The sequence below is a fragment of the Mytilus californianus genome, unplaced genomic scaffold, assembly GCF_021869535.1.
Source record: "Mytilus californianus isolate M0D057914Y unplaced genomic scaffold, xbMytCali1.0.p SCAF_9, whole genome shotgun sequence".
NCBI classification, from domain to species: Eukaryota; Metazoa; Mollusca; class Bivalvia; order Mytilida; family Mytilidae; genus Mytilus; species Mytilus californianus.
In genome coordinates, this window is record NW_026262745.1 from 6,961,385 (window position 1) to 6,988,412 (window position 27,028).

Sequence of the window (27,028 nt, forward strand, 5' to 3'; positions counted from 1 at the left end):
TCCAATTGATGGATCTGTCGTAGAGTTATTACTTTTTTAGACGTATACGTACAAAATAATTATTTCTGTGAATGCATCTTATGATCCTTTACAATAGCTAATATGCAATCAATTCAATCTTCGTGCATAATATATCATGTACTGTGTTACAACTCTTGATTCTACAAAACAAATGACAACTCTAGGACAGATCCATCCATTAGATCACCAGTTAGGTGATACACGACAAAAACACATCAAATATTCATAACTTCTATAAATACCAGCACAACAATCATATGACCTGCAGCACACGATTGGCATGGCCCTCGGAGGTCGTCTACAGTAATAACTAGCCTTTCGATACAGAGGTTGTGAACTTGAACCCCACTCGTTGCAAATGCGTTCGACTCCAATCTTAATTGACGCGGATTTTAAGTTATCCTGGCGAAGATCTGTAGTTCTCTCCGGATATTCTTGTTTCCACCACTACAAAATCCTGATGTGTTAGTTAGAAATAGTTACCTTATTTGACTACTTTTTTATTTGAAAAAAATCATGCGATTCAATGCAATTTAAATCATGTTGAGGGTGGTGTTCGCTGAATGAAATGTTTTATTATTGCTGAGACGTTAAATTCAAAAGGCCCTTTAGTTAGACACTGCTCACGTCGTTCCTGTTAAACAGGAACTAACATTTTGTGTTTCATTTCAATAAAATACACGGTAAAATAATCAATATATGCATTTTCAACACTTATTGTTCGTCTATAAATAGAATGACATTTCAAAATATATCAGAGAGAATGTAATCGAATGGCAAAATTTAACACCAGTACGGCTTTCATAAAAGAAAAGGGCACAAGAAATTATCATTAAAATATTTTATGTTTCTTTAAGTAGCTTATGCGATTAACCATCCGGAAAATGTCCATCTTGCACGACCATTACCACTCATTATATGTCCCTCTGGTCTGAATACATTCGAGGAGCGCATTAAAACACTATCTCCAGCACTCAAACTCTTAATAACAAACCCTGTTGCAGAGTCATCGTCATTAACAGATTCGGTGTCAGCATGAGTTAATCCTACAACTTTTGCGTTAACTACAAGTTCGATGGCTATTTCACCTTGGTTTCCACTGCCATCTGGTTTACCTGCTACATATATTGACCATGTAAATGCATACACACCTGAAATTGGTGCCACAAATGTACCGGTGTAGTTGTTGTACGCATGTCCTATATTAGACTCTAGCTTATCATAAACAATTTCGCGTAATGTTCCAAACGTAGACCCGTCAAAAGATTTTGACAAATAAGCTGAAAATGCTACTGTTTGAGTGGTGTCGCTATTTGGCAATAGCAATCGCCTTGAGTTGACGCTCTCTATAAGAAAAACAAGATTATTATTAATACTTATGACCATTATCAAATAGTGTCAATTTGGAAAAAAAACACCCATATTTTGATAAGACAATGTAAGATTAATGTACAACTGTAAAAAAATAACACACATATAAATCAAACATTCCGTTGTTCACTGGTGTTAAACTGATCATCGTAATCGCAGTTACGACGATCCCAACATGGCGGAGCCAAAAACAAGTAAAATCGTCTTCATTTAATTTCTCTGTGTACGCCCGTTGTTTTTAAGAATTACTCAGCCGCTAGGTTGATATTTACAGTATTGTTGTGTGTGTGTGTGTTCTTAGTATCATATGTGGCCTTGTTACCGAATTAATAGCCATAGAAAATTTACGGAAGATCATCGTAACTCCAAAAGAAGATAATCGTAACTTGTGGACAAATAACTTGAAAGATAACTGTATAAAATATGTCTTTGATCATAGTAACTGATTTTATCAGTACCCTCTGCTAACGGAATATTAAATAATAAATGGGGAATGTATCCATGGGACAAAGATCGAGGATGCCTCTGCTTGCATAAAACGTTATAAAGGAACATAAATTGAGAACAGTAAAAGTGATACTGCCCAAATTTGTTCCTGATTTCAGTTTTGTGGTGATAAGCATTTTGTTTCACAACATTTGATTGAGGCAAACTTGAGTAAGAGAACGGAAACAAACAATTCAGATTTTTTTCCAGTTGTAAAGGGGCATAACTCTAGAACGGTATAAGTGAAAATTCAAAACTAGATATGTGTTATGTAGTAATAAGCATTGTATTTAAGTTTCATTGTGTTTGGTCACAGCAAACTAAAGTTAAAAAAATTGAAACGAAAAATTCAGCATTTTTTTCATTTGTTAAAGGACATTACTCTAGAACAGTAAAAATTACCCTACCAAAATTCCAAATTGATTTGTGTTATGTGGTAATAAGCATTGTGTATAAGTTTCATAACATTTGGTTAAGGCAAACTAAAGTTAGAGAATGGAAACGAACAATTCAGCATTTTTTTCATTTGTAAAGGGCATAACTCTAGAACGGTATAAGTGATGCCTCCAAAAAATTAACTTGATCTGTGTTATATGGCAACAAGCATTGTGTATAAGTTTCATAACATTTGGTTAAGGCAGACTAAAGTTAGAGAACAGAAACAAAAAAGCAGCAATTTATCCATAAGGGCATAACTCTAGAACGGTAAAAGTGACACCACCAAAATTCAAACTTGATCTGTATTTTGTAGAAATAAGCATTGTGTGTAAGTTTCATAACATTTAGTTGAGGCAAACTAAAGTTAGATAACTGAAACGAAAATTCAGCAATTTTCATGTTACTGAAGGGCCACAACTAAAGAACGGTAAAAGTGATGCCATTAGTTGTTTGTGGCTTTGAACTAGCTGTCACTAATTGCGAGTACTCTCTGATCTGTACTTAGTGTCTTTTTGTTATTGGGATATACAAGAACCCGGCCACCCGGCCACGTCCATTCTGTGTTTTTGTTACATGTATTTCTATTTGTATCCATCTGATCAGTTAAACCTTTTTCAACTGATTTTTATAGTTGGTTCTTATGTGGTACTGTTACACCACTGTCCCAGGTTAGTGTGAGGGTTGTGATGCCGTTAACATGTTTAACCCCGCCACATTCTGTATGTCTGTGTCTGTCCCAAGTCAGGAGCCTGTAATTCAGTGGTTGTCGTTTGTTGATGTGTTACATTTTTGTTTTTCGTTCATGTTTTTGTATATAAATTAGGCCGTAAGTTTTCTCGTTTGAATTGTTTTACATTTGTCATTTTGGAGCCTTTTATAGCTGACTATGCGGTATGGGCTTTGCTCATTGTTGATGGCCGTACGGTGACATATAGTTGTTATTTTCTGTGTCATTTGGTTTCTTGTGGACAGTTGTCTCATTGGCAATCATACCACATCTTCTTTTATATATATATAAGCTTGCAATTTTCATTTAAGTGAACCTTGTATACATAAGGGAACGAGATTAATAGTTTAAAGGAGATTAAGATACCGTGACTTAAATCATATCTTTACTTGAAAACGAATGTAATTTAAACATTATAACTTCCATTAACAATATGTGAACATGAAAAGCCTCTCATGATGAACATTTACCGTAAATTATAACTTGTAAAATATAAAGAATATATCTACAAAGCAACGCGTAAATTAGTAAATTATTCACTTATTCTAGTCACACTATCAAACATTCAAACACGATTTATATATAGTCGCCATCCCCATCATCATATAAAGAAAGTTACGATTATCACTGATAAGTTACTATTATCATGTCCAAGTTACGACTACCTAATAATCAAGTTACGATTATCAAATCAAATAAAATTCTGGGAGTTACGATGATCTTCCGTAAAATTTCGATGGATATTATTTCGGTGACAAGGCCACATATGATACTAAGAACACACACACACACACACAACAATACCATAAATATCGACATAGCGGCTGCGTAATTGTTGAAAACAACGCGTGTACACAGAGAAATTAGAAGAAGACGATTTCACTTGTTTTTTGCTCCGCCATGTTGGGATCGTCGTAACTGCAATTACGATGATCAGTTTAACACCAGTGGTTGTTTCCTTATCAATGATTTCTTTCAGTACAAGAGTGGTGAAAAATATCAAAGGGACATTCACACTTATAAGTCGAAATCAAACTGACAGGCCATGGCATAAAACGAATAACGACGAAAAGACAAACAACAGTACGCAGAAAAATAAAGACCGAAAAACACGAACCCCACCAATAACCGAGGTGATCATATGTGCTCCGGAAGGTAGTCGGATCCCTCCATATGCTGCACACGTCACAAAAATGTTCCTTCAGTAAAATATAGGACATGGACATTTAGCCAAGGAATATTAAAAGGACATTGGCATGAATACCTAGGAACTTTATCTGTGGAAATTAACTACTGACATCGAAAAAATTACTAGAACATTTTTGTACCATAGACTTTATTTACTAGCTATTTGTGTCCGCCGGGACAGATTTTACCAGGACTAATTTATCTCTTACACATGTATTTCACACCCATGGCAATGATTCAAATTCGTTAATCTCATGTATATACTACTTCGAAATGAGTTGTTATACGTTGAGAATAATTTTGTTAGGACTATTTTAGAGGGAATACCTCTTTTGACATTCTTATTACGCCTATATTGTTGTTTTTTGTTGCCACCAAAGCACACACAGTTGATGCATTTTGATTATAAGTTACATTTTTAAAGTATCAAAGAAATTATAATATTAAATTATTTAAAAATAACATACTGCTCATTTCTTCTATTCTCAGCGTACTTTGTTTGCAGTCATTCTCAAGCTTTGCGAATTTTTCTTCTAAAACTCTCAACTTTTCCATTAAGGCTTGGTTTATGTCAGCGTCAGCTTTAGTCGAAGAGGATAACTGTATCCCAGTAGTCATGATAAACACATATACATAAAAGGTTCTTATAAACACCATCTTTGTTTTGAGGAACATTGTAGTAAGTACAAAGATAGTTTATCAACAATTCGTACACATTTCATTTGATCTTATCGCATAGTTCTTCATACACAGTTAAAATTACCTAATAGTACTATGTCAGCACATAAACATTGTCGAAAATTTGACTTTGTGAACCTGTAAAATGTAAAAATCTGATAAGCAATAACAAATTTAAATTCAAAATTTTGCCTCTTCAGTGGTTGGTTTAGGTAATTCCTTGATGTTTTTGCTGTTTTGCTGAAGATAAGTTGTTCCTGGCAGATCTCAGCTATTTTTGTTCAATTTGTGACCAGTGTATAAAGACTCCGCGTTATTTAGAGTTTTACATGCCAATGAAAAAGAAGTATTTTAAAAACTCTTGAAATTTCTTACATCTTTTAGCATCATGGACTACAGGCGTGTATACCTCACCAACGTATGTTCGCATATTCTATCAATAAGATTAATTTATAACTAACAAGAAATATAACGTTTTCAAGATATTTTAAAATATTTGTGGTCATACATCCTGTCCATATTTATATTCTAGCATTACAAAAGGCTGTGTTTGTGACGTCTTTACACTAAATCCGTTGGAGGTGTACTGATAGACATTTAAGTCTTTGGGAACATGGTTAATTCATAACTGGTGTTACAATTGGGCATTGCACTATCTTGCACAAACTGAAAATGCTCTTAGATCATTACTGTGTGTCTTTTGTCTTTTTGTTTTTATGCTCGGTACCGATTTGAAGAGTCAAACCCTTTCAAACTATTGTTTTACAGTTTGTCAGTATGTTGTGTTGTTACACCCCTGTCGTAGGTTGGAGGAGGGTTTGAGTGATCACCAACTTGTTGAATGCCACCCCAAAAATTCATTCTTTGTGTGTCTTCCCAAATTATGAGATCTGGTATCTAGGTTCAAGTGATTGTCACTGGTTGATGTATGTCATATTTGTTTTTCGCATTGATTTTTAGCATAAAACGTTGTAGTGGTAGGTTTGTGCGCAGTTAAAACTGAATTAACCCCACTACAATTTGTCGCTGTACAAAGTCAAGCTTTCTCAACCATGTTTTCTCGTTTGAATTGTTTTATATTTTGCCATGAAGGGCTTTTTCAAGCTTACTATATATACGGTATGGGCAATGGTCATTATTAAAGGCCGTACATTATTTTTATGTCACTATTCAGCTTAATTTTTTTCCCGGGTGATATCATGATTTTCGATTCTTACAGGTCTTTCACAAATACTGCCGATTTTAAATAAATAATATAATTAGACTTTATGTAGCTTGGTATGAGTTTTGTTTCTTGTTTTTCTTGAGCGAAAAATAACCAACCAGCAGGTGAGGCTACCTAAACTAGCCTCCTATAATATCAATATCGTCCGTGCTTTCCAAATTACTAGCCTTTTTAGCTCACCGTTCCTTCGTGAGCTTTAGCCATCACTTGGCGTCCGTCGTCGTCCGTCTGGTGTAAACTATTTCAAACATCTTCTCCTCTGAAACCACTAAAACAATTCCAACCAAACTTAAGCTGAATGATCCTTAGGGTATCTAAAATAAAGATTGTGTTTTATTTTCTGTTTCGTAAAAAAACATGGCCACCATGGCTAAAAATAGAACATAGGGGTAAAATGCAGGTTTTTGGCTTATATCTAAAAAACCAAAGGAGTTTGAACAAATCTGACGGGATAAAAGTGTTTATTAGGTGAAGTTCTATCAGCCCTGAAATTTTCAGATGAATCTGATAACCCATTGTTGGGTTGCTGCCACTAAATTGGTAATTTTAAGGACATTTTGCAGTTTTTTGGTTATTATCTTGAATAGTATTAATGATAAAGATAAACTGTAAACAGTAAATATGTTCAGCAAAGTAAGATCTACAAATAAGTTTATATGACCAAAATTGTCAATTGACCCCTTAAGGAGTATTGCCCTTTGAGGATAATTTTACACAATTTGTTTATCATGTTTTCTAACTTTAAAAATCTTCTCCTCTGAAACTACTGAACCAATTCCAACCAAACTTAAGCTGAATGATCCTTAGGGTATCTAGAATAAAGTTCTGTTTCGTCAAAAAACATGGCCGCCATGGCTAAAATTAGAATACTAGGGGGTAAAATGCAGTTTTTGGCTAATATATCTCAAACATTTAAGCAATTAGAGCAAATCTGATGAGAGGTTAAAATGTTCATTTGGCCAAGTTCTATCAGCCATGAAATTTTCAGACGAACCTTACAGTCCATTGTTGGGTTGCTGCCACTAAATTGGTAATTTTAAGGAATTTTGCAGTTTTTGGTTATTATCTTGAATATTATTAATGATAAAGATAAACTGTGAACAGCAAAAATGTTCAGCAAAGTTAGATCTACAAATAAGTTAATATGACCGAAATTGTCAAATGTGTCCTTTAAAAGGAGTTATTGCCCTTTAAAGACATTTTTTCACAATTTCTTCATCTAGTTTGCTTACTTTAAAAAATCTTCTCCTTTGAAACTGCTGAATTAATTTCAGCCAAACTTGGGCTGAATGAGTTTCAGAGTATCTAGAATAAATTTTGTATTTTATTTTCTTGTACGTCAAGATACATAGCCACTATGGCTAAAATGGAACATAGGGGTAAAATGTATTTTTTTGCTTTTGAAGAAAATATGACAGATACAAAGAACATCTCAATGGAATTTTTGAGCCACTCATTAATATATATTAAAAAGCAAAAATAATCATTGATGAAAGACATCTCCACATTTTATAACTTTAAGATCGTTTGAAACCAAAATTGTCTATTTGAAACCATAAAGGTTGTTGTTTATGAAAACTCCTTGTGGTGAAAGTTTCTAATTTGTACGGATAAATATCTCCAAAATTGTCATCCAAAAAAGTAAATAATGATGTGGCACTACGTCGCATGTAATAACTTCGATATGTAAATAGTTATATGTTTTATGATTGCCAATGAGCCAACAATCCACTAAAGACCAAAGGAAAATGACTTTAAAAACTAAAAGTAAAGTCACCTTGCGTCCTTCAAAAATACAGCCTGTGTAGTACGCTACGAAAGGCCCCGGTTTGACAAAATGTGAAACTAGAATATATTTCTAATGCGCAAAAATAGACTAGATAATACACACATATTTAGACACTAGCATGAAATGCCCGAAATGAAACTTTATAATTAGTCAGTCAGTTGTTTGTTCCTACGGCATTAGAAAACATTTTGAAGCAGGGAGCCTATAACCAAGCTGTTGTCTTTGGTTGCTGTCTGTCGTAATTGAGTTTCGCTAAATGTTTAAGCTTAAATCAGACTGTACGTTTTCCTTGTTGGATTGCTTCACATTGTGTTATCCCGAGGTTTGTATACCTTACTATTAAGTATGAGTTTTGCTCATTGTTGAAGGGTATACGATGACCTGTAGATTTTATCATCCTAGTTCGTTGATATTTTCTACGTTCAAGACTGCCAATACCGTCTTTTATTATTCACTTTACCCTAGTTTTTCCCCATTTGTAAGATAATGTTGATAGTTCAGGTTTTCGAAGGTGTGTTCAATAAATGCCAGCTAAAATTACTTAACCTACTGAAATCTTGTCATCCTGGAATCAGAAATCGGAGGCTGTATTTCCGAGTAGATTTCATGCAACATTGAAGAATAAGCTATCATGTTAGTCCTAGCTCAAACAATAAAAAGAGTAAAATGATATATATCCACAAAATACCTGACAAACTTTACACAACGTCTTTTTGATTATTACTTTGATCAATAAACAAAAGAGCATTTGGAGGCCTCGGACAACATCAATGATTTTATGAAAGTGTTTCTGCTTCATAATTAAGATAAATAATCGTCATGATATTACGCTGTGTGCACCTGATATTTATTTCTACATATCGGAGACAGTCATGGTGGACTCTTTCATAGACAATGGGACCCTGAAATATGTCGGCCATATTACATTTCTTCATTTCTACAAGGTTTATTTCAGAAAATCCACTTTAAGAAGTAAGTATCTAGAAAAGCAATACGTATGTCGTCTATTGGAGAGACCATTGTATTTTGCATTGTAATGGCTACAACATGCAGAGTAGTTGTTAATGATTATTTCAGGACTAATTGGTTCCGTTTAGAGACTTTCACATACAACAACAAAAAGTTTGATGATTCATTTATTCAATAATGTACGCTATCAGTTTCATGTGTATGAATAAGGACGTTAAAAGTGAAGGAATTATGTGTAGAGTCTATTCCAAGACACCTGAGTGATACTCAAGGCATTTCATTGACAAGAAAATTAAGGCAAAGACAATTCTTTTCAGTCACAAGACTATAATATTAATTTTGTTTAGAAATAATCCAAAATGTCGTACCCAGATATATATATATAGCTTAGCCATTATGTCGACCTAAGTATTCCATAGGAAGCCTGAACATCCATCGTACTCAAACGGAAACCCCTCTTACACCAACCAGATTTTAACGACCTTCACTCCTCATCGTCATTCCATACTCAATTATTATAATACTTCTCTTACACAAGTACTTTCAAAATGGTAAAATACAAAATTCTAGCAAATCAAGTTTCAGTCATGCATACAATACAATTTTTTGATAAATGATGAATAGAAGACTTCAAATGTAGATGAAATATTGTCAAGCAAATAAAGTAAAAGCCTAAAACAAATAACAAACGAAGAGGGAAATAATCTAGATATACAAAACATTTGCATATTAAAAAACGTTAGCTCTTTGGTAAACACAAATGCATGGATTTGACATTATTTAATGTGCATCTCAATCAATGAGTATTTCGCTGCCGGGCATCGTACGATTTTTGTAGTCATACTGGTTTCGTCTTATTCTCTCCGCTTTTTGATTAATTTATTATTCTCCATTCTTGTTTTGGTTAATCCTTAATTTTGTGTGATTGTATATGTTCACTTATTTGTTTCAAGTGTTTTGTTCCCTTTAGTTTCAAATAGGCACCACTCTTCAAATGAATCCACTTATGTATGTATGTGTCTCGATTCAAACGATAAAAGTCACATTTTAAAATAATGTCAAATGCGGTAATGATTCATGTCGTGTGAAAGTGTTTTTCTTCATAGAAAGTCTCCAGTACGTTAGTAACACAGAAGCCACGTCTTGTCAGCCATACCATTAAGACTGTTACCAGTAATATAAATGACACAGCGCCTACAATCCCACCTATAAGCTTGGCATTAGATGATTGTTCAGAAGTAGCAGCTTTATTGTCAAAGCGAGTCGGGGCTCTTTCAGTCAATGGTGTTTCACTGTCATCTGGGTTGGAAGTAGTTGTAATTATTGGCGTTCCTGACTTATCACAGTGGTACAAACATGGATTGCACCCAGCAGGGGGTTCAGTCTCATTGTTAGAATTACTGTCGACTAAAATAAAATAACATAACAATGATTGATCCAATATTTCATCGAAATCATAACTTGATATTGTAATGTAAGGAAATATATTTCATGATTTGAGTAATTTATCAAAACATATCTTTTTAAGTCGGTTATATGAATGGACCTATACATATAAAAATTATATGCCAACAAAGAGTCTTCCTAAAAAGTACGCAAACTGAAGGATAGACACGTAGCGACAAATGACTACGAGAGGGATAAAATGTTCACTCCAAATTAAGCATCCTTATTTAGCATGTCATTGTCCAATGTCATCACAAGGAACTACTTTTAATGTATGTTTCATAATGTATGCCAGACAAATTGTAGTGACAAAAATGTTTCTTCTTCAAAAAGCTCGTTTGTTATTGACATTCCAATTTATGTAGCTCTTCTTCTTTTCTTCTTTTATGATAAAATAATTCATCGTACAAAGTATGAATGAAGTTGCAAAACTGTCTTTTCAGATATCATTAATATAAAATTGATCTTAATAAAAATTAATAATAAGCATGAATTAACTTTTTAGAAATTGCCACGGTAAGATGGTAAACTTATAAAACAAAGTATAAAAGGTCACAAAAGGTATGCCAGCATGCCAAGAAACTTTCACAACTATAAATCATTATTGTTGATTAGAGATTTACTATAATTATATGTATGTTACTGTGTCCCAGAGCTTAAATATACATGAAGGTAGGATGCAAATTTCAGTTAATAAGAGTCCAGGAATAAACAGAAAATCTACAAATAAGCAATCCATGATCATCTATTTGTGCTATTCAGTCGGATTTAATTTATCAATTCATGCCAATAAATTAGTATCTATTTTACATTATTGTACTCGCTGTAGCCTTTTTTTTATTCTGCACATGGGACGTTTTATTTGCTTTGAGGTAACTTTCAAGCATTTAGTTTGGAATAATTTTGAAATTACCTGATATGATATAAGACCCTTCGTTACCTGGGCCTGAACAGACGTCACATATATCAACTGGAACTTCATTTGTAATATGGACTATTTTTCCGCTCTCTGATATATCTGAAATATTGCTTATTTTGTTATTACATGTTTTATAGATGACACTTCCAAATTACAGAATACTAACTGGTCAAATGCTAAGGAATTACACATGTAGATAAATATATAGTCTGCTTTACTGTCCGATATTTTTGGGGATTCCGGTTATCCCTTTTAATAAGTGTATTATGTGAAAAACGTTAAGAGCTATTGTAATATTCCATGTTGATCAATAGTTTAAACGCCTTGCTTGCAAACTTCGTTTGCTTGTTTGCTCAAACACTGTTATTGTACCGGAAGTCAACCAACCGATATCGTCAAATACTGATGCTTTTATATTTTAGCAAACTGGACTCATTGGGGCCAGAATAATGAAATTTTGAACTAGACACACACGAGAAAAAAGAATGACACACACAATAAAATTGAGAATGGAAATGGGGAATGTGTCAAAGAGACAACAACCCGACCAAAGAGCAGAAAACAGCCGAAGGCCACCAATGGGTCTTCAATACAGCGAGAAAATCCCGCACCCGGAGGCGTGCTTCAGCATAAGCATGATGTATAATGAGTATAAAGAATGCATAAACTGTATACATATTATCATATGAAAACATTCTAACCAGCCATCAGATTGTAGTATGTGACATTTTCCTCTATCTTCTCAAATTTGTGACAAAGATATGCCCTGTAATGTGCTCCAAAAATCGTATAGGTATCTTTTGATCTATAAATTAAATAAAAAAAATAAAAATTTGTTATATTTATAACTATCAAGCAATGGAAATTATCTATAAATGTTCGATACCATTAGGTAAAAATCATTCCCAAAATTAAAAACAATCTTAACTAACTTTCCGATTAGAAATAACTCGGCGAGACATATATTAGTTTAAAATCATACAAAATATATTTTATTGGGCTTTTATTACTATATTTAGTTTGATATTTCTTTTACAAAATTTCAGCAGATTAATACATGTGCAATATATTTCTCAAGAACAATTTTTATCATATTAATTTTAGTTGCATACTAAAATGAGATATATATTGAATGAATGTTTTGTCGTGGTATTTAATTACCTAGAAGCCACAAAAGTTTCGTCGTTTTTGAACTTTAAGTCACATTCCCATTCTGTAATCGTGTCTGAATATAAACGATAGGTCCACCCCGTCATGGTAGTGACGCTGAAGGTTAGCTGACGTTTTGTCCGATCATTCCAAACTTTATTCTGTATCCAATCAGGATACTCACAAATTGCTGAAACAACATACGATTTATTTGAAAATCTTTGTGATCTTATCTTCTCTTTATTCCCATGCTATTTGTTGTTTGCAAATTTAGTCTAGCTGATGTTGATTAATTCAATAATTGAATAAAACGTTTTTGGAACCCCTTGCAGAGTAGCCCCTTAGAGGAGGCATTCACCCAATAATATTGCTAAATGATTCACACGAATTTAATATGTTTTGTTCAAGTGTTTGTACAGGGATAACCCAGCCTACAACCTGTAATTAGGTCGAACCAGTTTAATTGTAAATAAATATAACAGACCTGTCTTTTACTTAAAACGACTAATTCATTATTTGTTTTCTGCAAGGACAGAACAAACTTTTATTTTGTTAAATTTCGAATTAGACAGTGTAACATAATTCAGTTTATTGTATAGACAAGTGTTTGAGAACTCATCAAAAGGGAAAAGCTAAAGCAAGAGTAAGTAAAATGGAACAATAGACATTATATCTTCTTCACAACCAATTACAAAATACCAGCATAAGTAGCATTGCTGAAAACCTCATTGATCTCATGAACATTTTTTTAACAATGTAGCCTAAAAAAGGTAAAAACTGGGTGTATAAAAAACTATCTAAGATATGTATTAACTACACATTTTATATTTTATACATACAAAATATAACCTCATATAAATAAAATTTCACGAATAAGGGCAAAATTACGTTTACCATCCCTTCATTTATCTTTCTTGATAAAATTACAAAAAAAAATCTGGATCCTTAGTAAACATTAATGAAAGTAATGATGTGAAATTAAAATTATCACCCGAATACATATCATAATGTTCTGATATATTATAGACTTGTAGAGAACCCTTTCAAGGTGCATATGGAAACATATTTACCATACAATAAATATAACATAGAATTTTTTTCTTAAACGAATACTACAAATAATTTAAGTAACGAATTAACTTGAGATATGTATCACTTTGTAATTACTTGTTTTTCATGAAAAGCTTTTAAATAAACCGTATAAATCCCGACATTTCAAATAGTCACTTTACAAAACCAGAACATAATTGAATTCAGCTTGAAAAGTGCGTTTAGGAATAGATAAACTGTTATCACAGAGATATGTCTCGCTTTTTTGTAATTTTGATAATGCAAATATTGAAATTAATATAGCAATACTTAAACATGTAAGTTATGCAAATATTCAAAGTCGATGAACCATGACTGAAGGTACATGGCTTAACAATCTCCAAATACCATTGACTTTTGACTTATTATAAGTCGTTCCCTTTAAACAAACCTAAACACAAACATTAACTTGTAAACTATGTAAAAGTTTCAAAGTCGATGAAACATGCTGAGGGGTTGGGCTATATAATCTCCATTGAAACGAGACTTGCAAATGCCAATAAATTTGCATACCAAATATCATTGACTTAACATAAGCGGTTCATCTTAAACTGATCTAATCACAAACTTATACATGTAAACTAAGCAAAAGTTTCAAAGTCAATAGACCGTGACTGAGGGGGCGGAGCCAAATAATCTCTATGGAAATGAGATATGCCAATGCTTTTACAACTGCATACCAAATATCATTGACCTACCACTAGTTGTTCCCCATAAACTGACCTAATCACAAACTAATACATGTAAACTAAGCAAACGTTTCAAAGTCAATAGACCATGACTGACGGGGCAGGGCCAAATGATTTCCATGGAAATGAGATATGCCAATGCTTATATAACTGCATACCAAATATAATTGACCTACCACTAGTGGTTCCCCATAAACTGACCTAATCACAAACTAATACATATAAACTAAGCAAAAGTTTCAAAGTCAATAGACCATGACTGAGGGGACAGGGCCAAATAATTTCCATGGAAATGAGATATGCCAATGCTTATACAACTGCATACCAAATATCATTGACCTACCACTAGTGGTTCCCCATAAACTAGACCTAATCACAAACTAATACATGTAAACTAAGCAAACGTTTCAAAGTCAATAGACCATCAGTGAGGGGGCAAGGCCAAATAATTTCCATGGAAATGAGATGTGCCAATGCTAATACAGCTGCATACCAAATATCATTGACCTACCACTAGTGGTTCACCATAAACTAGACCTAATCACAATCTAAAACATTGTTGACGCCGCCGTCGCCGTCGCCGCCGACGCAGACGCCGGAAACAGCATACCTATGTCTCGCTTTTTGACTCCGTCAAGGCGAGACAAAAACGATAATATAGATTATTTGGTTGATGAAAACACTTCTTTGATTAGAAACTTGCATAAATCATATATGTAAAATTGAGAATGGAAATGGGGAATGTGTCAAAGAGACAACAACCAGACCAAAGAGCAGAAAACAGCCCAAGGCCACCAATTGGTCTTCAACACAGCGAGAAAATCCCGCACCCGGAGGCGGCTTTCAGCTGTACCCTCAAACAAAAATATGTACTTATTCAGTGAAAATTGACGTCAACTAAATTACGAAACATATAAATGAATTAAAATTAAAAAAAAAAACATACAAGACTAACTCCTGACTTGGGACAGGCGCAAAAATGTGTATGCAAAACATCACATGTATAAATGACGCCTAAGTTTGATGAATTCTGACAAAATCACATATAATAAACCGATTTTCGGTAGGACGACTGTGATAGTACTGAAATGAATTTGACCTATTGAATCAAAAGTTTGTTTACTGGTGTACATAAATGAGCATAAAAATAATTGAAGTTTGAAAATATCCTCGTATAAATTATGGAAGGGATAGATTTTTTTTGGAAGGGGGCACCTTCATGTCTGTATTCTCTAAACTTTCGGTACTTTTTATTTTATCTATTCTTTATATTTTAGCATCATATTATTCTCTTTTCTTAATTTTTATTGATAATTTTTTCTATAACCCTGGTCCATTTTTTCTCTATTCTGTAAACCCCAATCAGACCATCGTAAATGAAAGAATTCCATTGATAGAGTTTTAGAACACACTCTTAAACGATATACTGTAGATATATTAAATTCATAGATTAATAATTTAATTTTGGATGCAACAAGTCTTCTGATTGGCTGAAAGTTTTTTGTCGATCAGCTTAGAGACATAATTTTGTCGTGTGACCGTGAAGTCATCAATGTTTTTTTTTTAATGATTTACTCCTTAACAATGGAATTTAGAACTAAATGATAAGGAATGACTGTAATAAAATATTTTCTGGAATGAATGTAATATTTTTTTCTGTCTATTCGAAATAACTTTAAAAATGTGGTGCACACTTTTAAATAACCAGCTACGCGGGTTATTCAGTGTGCACCACATTTTTGCTGTTATTATTTCATAGACAGAAAAAAAATATTACAGTCATTCCTTAATTATAAATAATTTTCCTTATAAGTTCCGATTCAATCCCGATGCGTTAGCCGCGGATCTGATATGGTATCGAGGTATACTATTGTAACTGGTATCAAATACGAAGTTTCATGTAAAACATTTTATTATACTTCATGTCAAAATGCCAGATTTTGATTGGTTAATACGAGGGAGACAATTTACTCTATCCCATGACAAATACTCTATTACCCTTCACGGAGACGCTTGCTCAAGTGTGCGATTTAATAAATGCGGATGATTGTTATGTACAAGACGACATAGTTTATTACTTTGAATTTGAAATTTAATAGGCAGTAATAACAGAACATTCAGTATAATAAATTAAATAACACATATCTGAGAGGGTGATAGAGCAGATTGTTACACCTCGAAAAGACATTGTCAACCTTGGCTTCGCCTCAATTGACAATGTTTTCTCGGGGTAACAATCTGCTCTATCACCCTCTCAGCTATGTGTTATTTATATAATGACATATTGTGACGTCATTATCAATATCATTCCCAACTTTGCAGGAGCTTATACAGTTGTATAAGAGACAGGTCCTGTAATATCATGTTCACGTCGAATTATCTCAAATAAATCAGCGGTATAGATGTCTTATAAACAAAAATACATCTAATATGTGGGAAAATCGGCCCTAAATATTGATGTATGATATTCTCAAATTACTGGATAAGTGTTCTAAACTAACAATCAGTGCAACATATCCACTTACGTTTATATTTCCTGAATTGTCTGATATTTTACATCGACTTATATACCGTTCTGTTATGTTATTTAATTTGAATAAAACGACATTTTTACTAAGAACATGCAGATTTTTGTCTTCAAAACCTGTTTTAGTCAAAGTCATTCTATATATTGACAGCAACCACTTTCATTTTATGTATAAGAAATACAATTTACTAACGAAATGGAATAAACACATATCACCAAGAAATAAATACCACTTACAAAAGTGAAAAAATACATATCGCTAACTGAAGCGAAGAATTATAACGGGTGGAAGAATACAAAGAAGACAGAAAAAGGTAAAAAGTAAATAGAGAAGAAAATGGCCTTAATGTTATAGAATATTCATACATGAAGTTCCCCATCTAGACCTTCATATATTATAAGATATTAAGAAATACATAAATCATTCATTAACAATGTCACTTACCATAACAATATATGATAAATAACTTCAAAACAAATAATCTAAATAAATCCTTCATGTCTGTTTCTTCATCTTAGCAACACATACATGTACCTGGCCTTTCTGTATGTGTATTGCAGGCGGTCTTAACCTTTATCGATCATTATTTTTGTCGATATGAAGTCCAATGACGCAGTGAAAATACAATAGAATGAAAGGTTTTTAAAAATTTTACTTTTGAAAATCATTGACTGTTTTGTGAGTACATTGTACAAATGTTCAATCAATTAATGTTATATTTCTATTCAACCTTATTGAAAAATATTTAAATACAAACTTGGAGATGCATAACGACCATTACATGTCTTATAATACATGCATTGGATATAGAATGCATGTAACTATTGGATTATAATTCTATTATTTATCTAACGTGTGTGTGTCACTGTCATAGTGTCATTGTATAAAAGCTATATTAAAGTTTGATTACAGTTTACGTCATTTTTTTCCAGTATAGAAATATAATGTTAAATATTTTATCAATAGCCAGCATATACTGACCAATACGTTTGGTGCGTTTATCTTGTTTCATAATACGTCTGATATTATTGTTATAATTAAAAGATATATTGTCTTGTTTTAATAATTTGTGTAACATTTTAAGAAATTAATTTCTTCAAATCATTTTTTTCAAATCCCTTCAGTTAAAATCAGATAATAATTCCAATATCGATATGGAAAAGAAGTTAAACTTTAAGACGTGTAAAAAAATATTCAGTTTAATGGTTTTTGTTTGTAAAAACATATTCAGTTTGTTGATGTTTTTATGTTGTTTCTTTGTAAAACATATTCAATGTGATGATTTGCTCGGTCGTTTATCTACCAATCATTACAGTCTTTATTGTCTAATACATTAATATCTATATATTTCAATAAAATTGTGGGCTTTAATCCGTTAAACAGAGTAATCCGTACGCTATGGTATATACCAACGGATATGTATTCTCATAACATAAGTTCTCTTGAAAATTTGTTACAAAAGTTTGGGAAACATAGTTTATCTTATTAGTTGGGATTGGCTTTGAACTAGCTTTCAGTAACTGCGAGTACTCTTTGGTCGGTACTTTGTGTCTTTTTTCATTTTGATAGTTTTTTTTTTGTTTTGTTCTATGTGTCGATCTGATGAGTCAAGCCTTTTTCAACTGATTTTTATTGCTTGTTCTTATGTCGTTATGTTACACAACTCTCCCAGGTTAAGAGAGGATTGTTCACTCACAGACCTGTTTAACCCCGCCATACTATATATATATATATATGCCTGTGATTCAGTGATTGTCGTTGGTCGCCTTTATTACTTTGTCATGATTAAGGCTGTTGGTTTTTTTCGTTTGAATTACTTCACATTTTGTCATTTCGGGGTCTTTCATAGCTAACTACACGATATGGGTTTTTGTTCATTTTTGAAGAACCGTACGATGACCTATAGCTAACTAAACGATTTGAGTGTTTTGTTCATTGTTAATTTTTTGTTGATGAAGAACCGTACGATGACCTATAGTTGCTTAAATCCAAATCATTTTGACCATGTTGAATATTCGTAACATTGGCAATTATACCACATCTCCTTATTTTATACCCGTCACGGATAGGACATTTCACATTTATACGTTTAATAGCTCTTTCTTATGGATTAGTCTCATGTTTGTGATCATATTTAGTTAAAGTCTTTTGCATAACGGAAAAGGACTTCAATGATAAAACAAAAAGGTTTAGAATATGTGTTCATCAGGTTTGTTTCGCGTACAGGGAGTTTTTTATAAGACATATGTTCATACATTGATGATTTTACTGTATACTAAACCTATATGGAGAAGAGGGTTATTAACAACTACATGTGTCTACATCGAGCTCTGAAGACGGACGCTGTCGTTTATTTTTATCAAGTTTAATAATTATGAAATGATATTAAGGATTATGTACCTTGTGTTGATTCAATACTAATCCACAGCCTTTCTGCTTGTACTCTCATATTTGACAATTAGATGCTTGATAGATACAGGATTATTGCATGTAGTGCTAGCAATAATTCCTTTAAAACAAGTTTATAAATTCAGATATTGGTTCAAACAAATATAAATATGGACCAATTCAAGTACACCTTTAAGGGTGCGCTCGACTTTAGTGACCCAGCACGAGGTGTTTTGGAATTTAAAGGTTGTTTGGAACTTTTTGTAAACAATAAACGCTAGCTGATCATAGAAAAACCAGTGAGTAATCTATTTTTAAAATTTTATAACAAAAATCTCTGCATTAAAGCCTGTGGATTTTCTACAAAAATCTTGGTTTTATTTTCACCAAATTCTCTTTTTCTACTAAATGCAATTAAACTATAAATAATAATGCTTTACACGAAGTTTCCCCTTGACATATGTACAAAATGGTCCATCTCTTTTATTCATTATCTTTGCTGTTTTGATACTATTGCAGTTTGAAAATTTCGTAATTGACAGGCCACAGAAGGGGTTATAAAGAAGAAATCTTAGTGGCAAGGGAAATACCAAAGATATAAATAGAAAACGTTTATTTCTCGTACTAACACATTTTACACAAAACTGATAGCTAGGTAAGACTTCTATACTTTCAGTTTCAATTGTTTCTGTTTTTTTAAACTTGTTTGTTGGTGTGCTATTTCAATTTTACTGTATAGAGTCCATATAAAATGACTACAATCGTTGATATTAAAAAATGAAAATTCTATAAAAGACCTGTATTATTTGTTTATACAGTATTAATTACAACTCTATTTAAAAAAAAATGCTTTAGATAACACTGCTAAAACATTTGGATTATGTACCGAGAAATTCCTTTAATCTATATTTTACTATTTTATAGTTAGTCACATAACAAAGGCAACGGTGGCATATCTGTATGTGGGGTGTCCAAACGATGACACCTAGAAACAAGCTTCACTAGCTGTTGTTATCTCGATTTTATTAATAAATAGCACAGTCATGTTAACCCTAACAGCTGAATAAACATAAAATTGCAATAGAAAAAGATTCAATAACTGTAATATGTATGGTATGTGAAGCAACATGAACACAAATAATTAAAGTCTTTGTAAGCAGGAAATCGAACGGACTTACATAAAAAAAAATATTATGTATGTATAATAAATACAATTAGGGAATTCAGGTTTCTTTATGTTTATACTTTACATTTTATAACGTAACTCTTTACATATTTGTAATTGTTATATATATATATATACACGCGTCTAAACATGTGACAACTTTATGACAGACATTATTCATTGGACAACACGTGGTTATACAGGGTTAACACCATAATATATATATAATTCGTCTCGAATTTAGCCCAACAAATTTAGATCTTCAAATTTGCGTTATAAATATATATACTACAACACCAAGAAGTGTTTTTAGTACAGCGAACTTTGTGTGAACTTACAAGCCGCTGTTATCTAATTATAGAAAGAACCGTTGTAAGGGAAATTCCAGAGATATTAATAGAAAAAGTTAAGACATCCTCTATTAATAGTCTTAATATTTCCATAAATGATAGCAGGGATTTTTGTTTACCTTTCATTGTCTATTGTTTCTGTCTTTTTTACTTTTTTTAACCTTTGTTTTTATAAATACATAATAATCAATATCAATCACTAAATAGTATTTGGTTGGATTTCAAATGAAAAGGCTATGTACAACCTATAGACTTAGTTTAAAAGTGAAACGAAGGTTTTCAGAAAATGTCACTTCTCTGAAAACCCTTGTGATGGTTTTCGGGATACCGCTTTATACATTTTAGAATTCTTCAAAGAGCATTTCTTAGTAAACACTGCTTAGCAAAATGTTCCTTTAATTTATATATTCCACATTTTATAGCACTGAATCGCATAATAGTACATTTAACAATGGCATATCTGTATGTGTGGTATCCAAACGATGACAGCTGGGGACATGCTTCACTGTTATTAGAAATAAGTCAGGTGTATATCAGCTGGTGGCCAAAAGACGACAAATCAAAATATAAAAAGAAGAAGAAGAAGGTAAGGATTTTGATTGTAGTAGAGTTTTAATGTTTCTTTTCTTTTCCTTTTTTTTGTGTTTTGAATTGAGATAACAGTAACACAATTCATCAAGATAGATTTTTGTTAATCGGAAGGAAATTAGGTCACAAAACCTTGAGAGAATTTATATGTTACAATTGAAGATTGGAGGGAAATCTACTCCACTGTTTTGCATGCAACTAAAAACATAAAACTACAAAATGGTCAATTCAAGTTAATTATTGCATAGAGTTATAGCTATAAAAAACTCTTTCTTTATAAATGTGGTTTAACAGAAACAGAAATGTGCACTAAAACCAAAGAAAGCGTATTGCATATCTTTTGGAATTTATATGCAAACATGTTTAACCCCCGCCACATTCTTTATGTAGCTGTCCCAAGTCAGGAGCCTGTAGTTCAGTGGTTGTCGTTTGTTCATTTCTGTCATATTTGTTTTTCTCAAATTGTGTTGTCATAAGTTACGCCGTTTGTTTTCTCGTTTGCATTGTTTCGCATGTTTGCATGTCGGGGTCTTTTTTAGCCGCTTTCTCACTATTGAAGGCCATAAGGTGACCTATATTTGCTTACATCCACTTCATTCGAATTCCGGTGGAAAGTTGTCTCATTGACAATCATACAACATCTCCTTTTCATTATACAGAAGAAATATTGGATTGCACTTTAAAACTTAGTTTCAAATTGGGGACGTACCCTGAAACAAACAGATGCAAGGGATGTTATTTTTGGTATTGCAGAAATGTTTGACCCATATAATACAGTTCAACATGTAATGTTGATTTTGAAACATTATATTTATGCTTGTGAACATTGAGTAGAAAAGTTTTCTGTGAAAGGTTGTACTGAATATCTTAAATATTGTGTAACAATAGAACAACATACAGATACACATGAAACTAGGTTTCCCCTACACAAAAAGTATATATATATAAAAAAAATGGTTGCCTTTAGAAATTGTCATAGGTGATTAAATATTGTATAACTGGTATAAAAATTATATTTATGTCAGTTTTGTATGTGTTACATAGAGTTAATGTTATATTATAACTATAAAGGAAATTTATTCTTTAAAGTCCATACTTAAAAATATACATATCTAATCAAGCTTTGTGTCAAAAATAAACAAATTAAAAAAACCCAACAAAAAACAAAAAACTATCAAACAAATGAAAAAGATTTTATTAATTATAGTTCACCGAGCGGCCTTCAACAATAAGCAAACCCATATTGCATATCAAGTTGTGTCATGGTTCTATGTGTTTGCCTATGTATGCATTTTTTCTAAATTTTCAAAAATTAGCAATGCTCACTTATCATAATTACATCTTTTATTAATTCTTTTTAAATAAGAGACTGCTAAACTACAGCAAACCCGGATTAAGCGTTAAAATCAAACTTGACATCAGTGTTCTAAAAGCCGACCGATACACCGCCAGTCTGCCCGTATGCCAGAATTAATCACCATATTTTCATTGTGGCGATTCTAGTTTTTGACGCGGAGTTTTATTATTAAACAGTGCAGCACTATTGTATTTGTTCCACTCAGTCACGGGATTAAATGACGAAATCGAAATTTGTTGAAACCAAGTGGAATTTAGCAATAATTTCCCTATATGTCCATATCATATGTGCATAACATTTGTAGACTATTTTGAGAAAAATAATTGAAAAGAGTACATATTTTAGTTAAATTCAGATAGAACAATTGGTCGATTGAGTTTAGCGTACACGCCTGGTGGCAAATAGTCAAAAATAAATAAATATATGATCTTGATTATATTCAAGACAAACGTTAAAGAGATCGTCAACCAAAAAGTATACGAGTTTGAGTTCTATGCAACATAGTATTCTTACCTTTCGAGTCAAATCCATTTGGCTCAATCCACATAAAGTAAACCCAACAGCATTGAGTCCTTCAGCCATCATTTAGACGACTTTCGTTATTTTAACTACATGTATGTGCAGATCTTTCGGCAAAGAAAAAATACAAATTCTTTTTGCACGGACCGCGGGAAAATATTGTGAATATGCTTATGACACAAACATATACACAACACTTTAGGAGTTGTAAATGATTAACAATGTAATGTCGTGGAAATATTCTTGTCGCATGCGCGACGCAAATTTTTCCACGCCCCTATATGGTAAATAAAATGTACAATAAATATAACATATAAATGGAACAGACAATGATTCAAATGAGAAAATCAACGGCCTGATGTATGTGTATAACAACAAACGAAGTATAATATGATATAGAGTAACAAACGACAACCACTGATTTACAGGCACCTGACTTGGGACAGGTACATATATACTGTTGCGGGGATGAATATGCTTGCGGGCGCACAACCCTTCTCCTAACCTGGGACAGTGGTGTAACATCACAACATAGGAATAAACAACAAAATTCAGTTGAAAAGGGCTTGACTCATCAGATCGATATAAAGCATAAACACAATTTTAACTAACAGAAGCACAAATGAACACAAAATACCTATCTGAGAATACTCATAGTTACTGAAAGATAGTCCCAAGCCAATAACAACTTATAAAGAAATCGTGCGTCCAAGACAAAATATCAATCAGTACTCATCAAATTTATTTAGTGTAAAGATGCCATAGACAGCCGAGGAAACATGACCTTGCGTAATTCCAAAATATGAGTATTGACAGGAAGTAGAACCGTAAGCGTATAACAATACATAATTAGTTATGTTTTAATTTATTGATAGGAAAACCAATGTTAGTACTGATGAACACAATATTTATATATCTTACTACTCTATTCATTACTTCAAACGAACATTAACAATCAGTCATAAGGAAAACTGAACGTCGTTATTTTGTTATCAGCTCGCCACAACAACACTGAAAGCTTTCATTTTGTAGATATAAAACTGATGTCCAAGTTTGCTGTTGTCGACCTCTTCAGTTACATTTAAAGACGGCCTTTAATGTAATCGATAATTTAATCTGTTAGCCAAAAATTATAGGTTAAACTTCCTAATATTACACATATATTAATTCTTATTTGATTTGCATATCTATAAAAACTTGAATGTGATTGGTCCACAGACAGACCATGTTTCAGAAACTACTTTTGTAGCCTTTTCACTGTAATATGTTTCATGAGTGATATACATGAAAGGAATACAAGGGTTCCAAGAAAGTTGAAATTAAAGGCAACAATTACAAATGTTTTAGTTGAGAATTATAGGGATAAAACACATTTTTTATTATAAGGTTATTGGCGTGTTTACAAATTAGCCTTGGACTAATGATCACATACTTAATAAACAAGTCCTTCATCCATAAAGCTCGCAAATGAAATAAGACTTAAAATAAACATTGGGATGAAAAAAATATGAGTAAACAATATTTATTGCGTACATGTAAACGAAAGTAAGTTTGCCAGATTTTGATACTTTTCAAGTTGTCTGGACCTATTTTAATTATAAACTTGACATATGTTACAGACACTTAAAATTGTATATCATAAAAGGCATAATATTGACATGTAGATTCCTTTGTTTTGGTTCAAATTGGTTGTTGGTTTGCTCAATGTTTGACAAAGTATCCATTATTATTTTTGTTTTTTGCGTGATAGGTAGACGCTAAAGATGAATTACCCGATAGTTATAGAGAAGACGTCGACGATTACAATGGTAGAGAAGCAACTCACAAGTTTTATATAAACGAACGCAAAATCAATGCAAACACTGTCGAGGAATGGTGGAGACGAACAAAAGGGGGAGGTGGCTATCATCTTTTTGGTCGCAATTGTTGTGATGTTGTTTACGCCGCATTGGAAGTCGGAGGTTGCTACTACTGGGTTCATCCGGGAATTAAAGTAGTTTCCACTCCGCGGCACATGATTCGCTATGGCCAAGCCTTAGAGAATGCGAAAGAAAAAGACGGAAACCCCTTCCGAGGTTTCGTAGTCCGATGATGTGAAATAAACTGTTTAAATCAAAAGAAACCGTTTATGTTGAACATGTCAAAGCTTAATTGTGAAATCTGTGATTTCTAAGCTTAATGATTAATGCTAAGACATTGTCCTACCCATGCCATCTTTAGACAATCTTTCTTGCTTAAATAAAAAAAAATACCATACAAGATCAATTCCGGCTGCAAATCTGGGTGTTTTTATTTTATTGAAATAGGGCATTATACTTATATACTAGCCTGTTTTTTTTTAAATTAAAGAAAGTTTGATGGTTATCTTCTTTATTTAGTCTTTTGTTTTTCGACAGACAGATTTTGGTTGATTACATTTTCTTTTCTCCTAATAACCAAATGGTGTTGCTTTTTAAAGTACTTTTAAACCTTTAAAAAGAAACGGTGGCCTAAGTTACTGTGTTACATAATCATTGTTTGTTATGGCTTTAATTACAACAACTCCCAATTTTGATACATTTGTTTTGTGCTGTTAGACTCTGGAGTTAGACTAGGCATAATAGGGGCATTGTGGTAACTTTGAAGCCATATAAGGAAAACCAAGGTAGTATTTCGATGTGATAAAAAAAAACAGGTTCAGATTAGAACACTCAGAAATTAAAATTATAGTGAGAAAAATTTCAACCAGATGAATCGGATCAGAAGAATTCACATGAAAAGGATATCCTGCTTTGCATATGTTGTGAACAAGCAAACTATAATTTGTACAGGATGTGTATACACATTCATAGTATCTTGCGAACCTCTTAACATAATTCGACAAATTAATTTAGCTGATGGCTGTCATATTTGCATGACTACATGCTTATTAATAGAAAAGAAACTCTTCAAAAAATACCAGGCTTATGATGCTTCTGATTTGCTGAGCCCGTTTCGTCTTCATAAGACTCATCAGTGGTTCTGAATTAAAAAAAGAGTTCGAATGCCAAAACAAATACATAACACTAATACAAAGATTTATATTTAGAACATTATAAGATTTTTTTTGGACTTGATAAAAGTTTAAAAAAAAACATATTATTAGAATCTAAACCAGTCGGGTGCCCTCATTTGCAGCTTTATAACAAAAACAACAGGACATTGTGTTAGGTTGAAATTCGTGAGAAAACAATGCTAGTAAATTGTTGAAGAGAAACTTGTATCAATAATTTGTACTAATTTTTTTTACAAAATTAAAACTTGTACACCATTAATACTTCACACTGTAAACAGCGTTCCTGATAAAAGTAAATCCAGAAATGTCAGATAGGTATATTTGTGAAAACTGATAATAGATACATGATTTCTCGAAGCGCGTTCAATTTCAATACAGATGTAATTTTGATTTACTCCATGGAAATATATATAGAGCAAGATTTACTATGAGCTATAATATCTTCCTAATTTTATCTCCCCTCTATATTATTGTCTAAATATGACGAACATTCAAATAGCCAAGCAGGATAATAACAAATTGCTGAAATAACATAATGTTTCTTTATTTTTCTTGACACAATTTGAGTTAATCATGAAACATACTATGTACACTCTTTAGCCGTTAATACTTACAATGACTAAGTTCCACACATGCGAGACCCGAGTAAAAATAGTCAAATGTGTCCATAATAGGATATGCACATCTTCAATCTCTGTGCAAAGTTCAAATAATGTTGACAAAAAATCATTTGAGTAACACATGACACAGCGGCGAAGGTACCCCAATAGCATTGAATGACTTACAATATTAAGTTTCAAACACGGATAACAATGAAAAAATCAAATTTGTTGAAAACAGGAGATACACATCTTAAATATGTGTGCAAAGTTTAAATAATGTTGGAGAAAACCATTGGAAAAATACATGGCGTAG

The 27,028-nt window shown here is 32.5% G+C and overlaps 2 protein-coding genes and 1 long non-coding RNA gene across 7 annotated transcripts in view; 1 reads left to right on the plus strand and 2 right to left on the minus strand.

The window, feature by feature from the left end:
• Nucleotides 1-847: 847 nt before the first annotated feature.
• Nucleotides 848-5,041, minus strand: LOC127714983 (complement C1q tumor necrosis factor-related protein 3-like). Its single transcript, XM_052221023.1, has 2 exons — nt 4,699-5,041; nt 848-1,367 (listed from the first exon to the last, which is right to left on the minus strand). Exons 1-2 carry the CDS (start codon nt 4,904-4,906, stop codon nt 883-885), a joined length of 693 nt encoding a protein of 230 aa, XP_052076983.1. The 5' UTR covers nt 4,907-5,041; the 3' UTR covers nt 848-882.
• Nucleotides 5,042-9,041: 4,000 nt separating this feature from the next.
• The window catches only part of LOC127714979 (uncharacterized), an 88,421-nt gene continuing 70,434 nt past the window's right edge, over nt 9,042-27,028 (minus strand). The window contains exons 1-5 of one of the 4 annotated variants that reach the window (XM_052221012.1): nt 17,157-17,377; nt 12,419-12,596; nt 11,959-12,062; nt 11,252-11,356; nt 9,042-10,299 (exon numbers count right to left, since the gene is read on the minus strand). In XM_052221012.1, the coding sequence (XP_052076972.1) occupies nt 9,968-10,299; nt 11,252-11,356; nt 11,959-12,062; nt 12,419-12,596; nt 17,157-17,211 (774 nt within the window). In that variant the 5' untranslated portion in view covers nt 17,212-17,377 and the 3' untranslated portion in view covers nt 9,042-9,967. Of the gene's footprint in view, nt 10,300-11,251; nt 11,357-11,958; nt 12,063-12,418; nt 12,597-17,156; nt 17,378-27,028 lie in introns of those variants that run through there. The other 3 variants (XM_052221013.1, XM_052221014.1, XM_052221016.1) reach the window with 3 other exon arrangements.
• Nucleotides 19,700-25,448, plus strand: LOC127714994 (uncharacterized). 2 transcript variants are annotated; one of them, XR_007988026.1, is made up of 3 exons: nt 19,700-19,755; nt 21,038-21,201; nt 24,830-25,448. It is a non-coding gene; the product is annotated as an uncharacterized LOC127714994 (long non-coding RNA). The 2 variants fall into 2 exon arrangements; XR_007988025.1 differs by lacking the exon at nt 19,700-19,755 and having other exon boundaries at nt 20,222-21,201.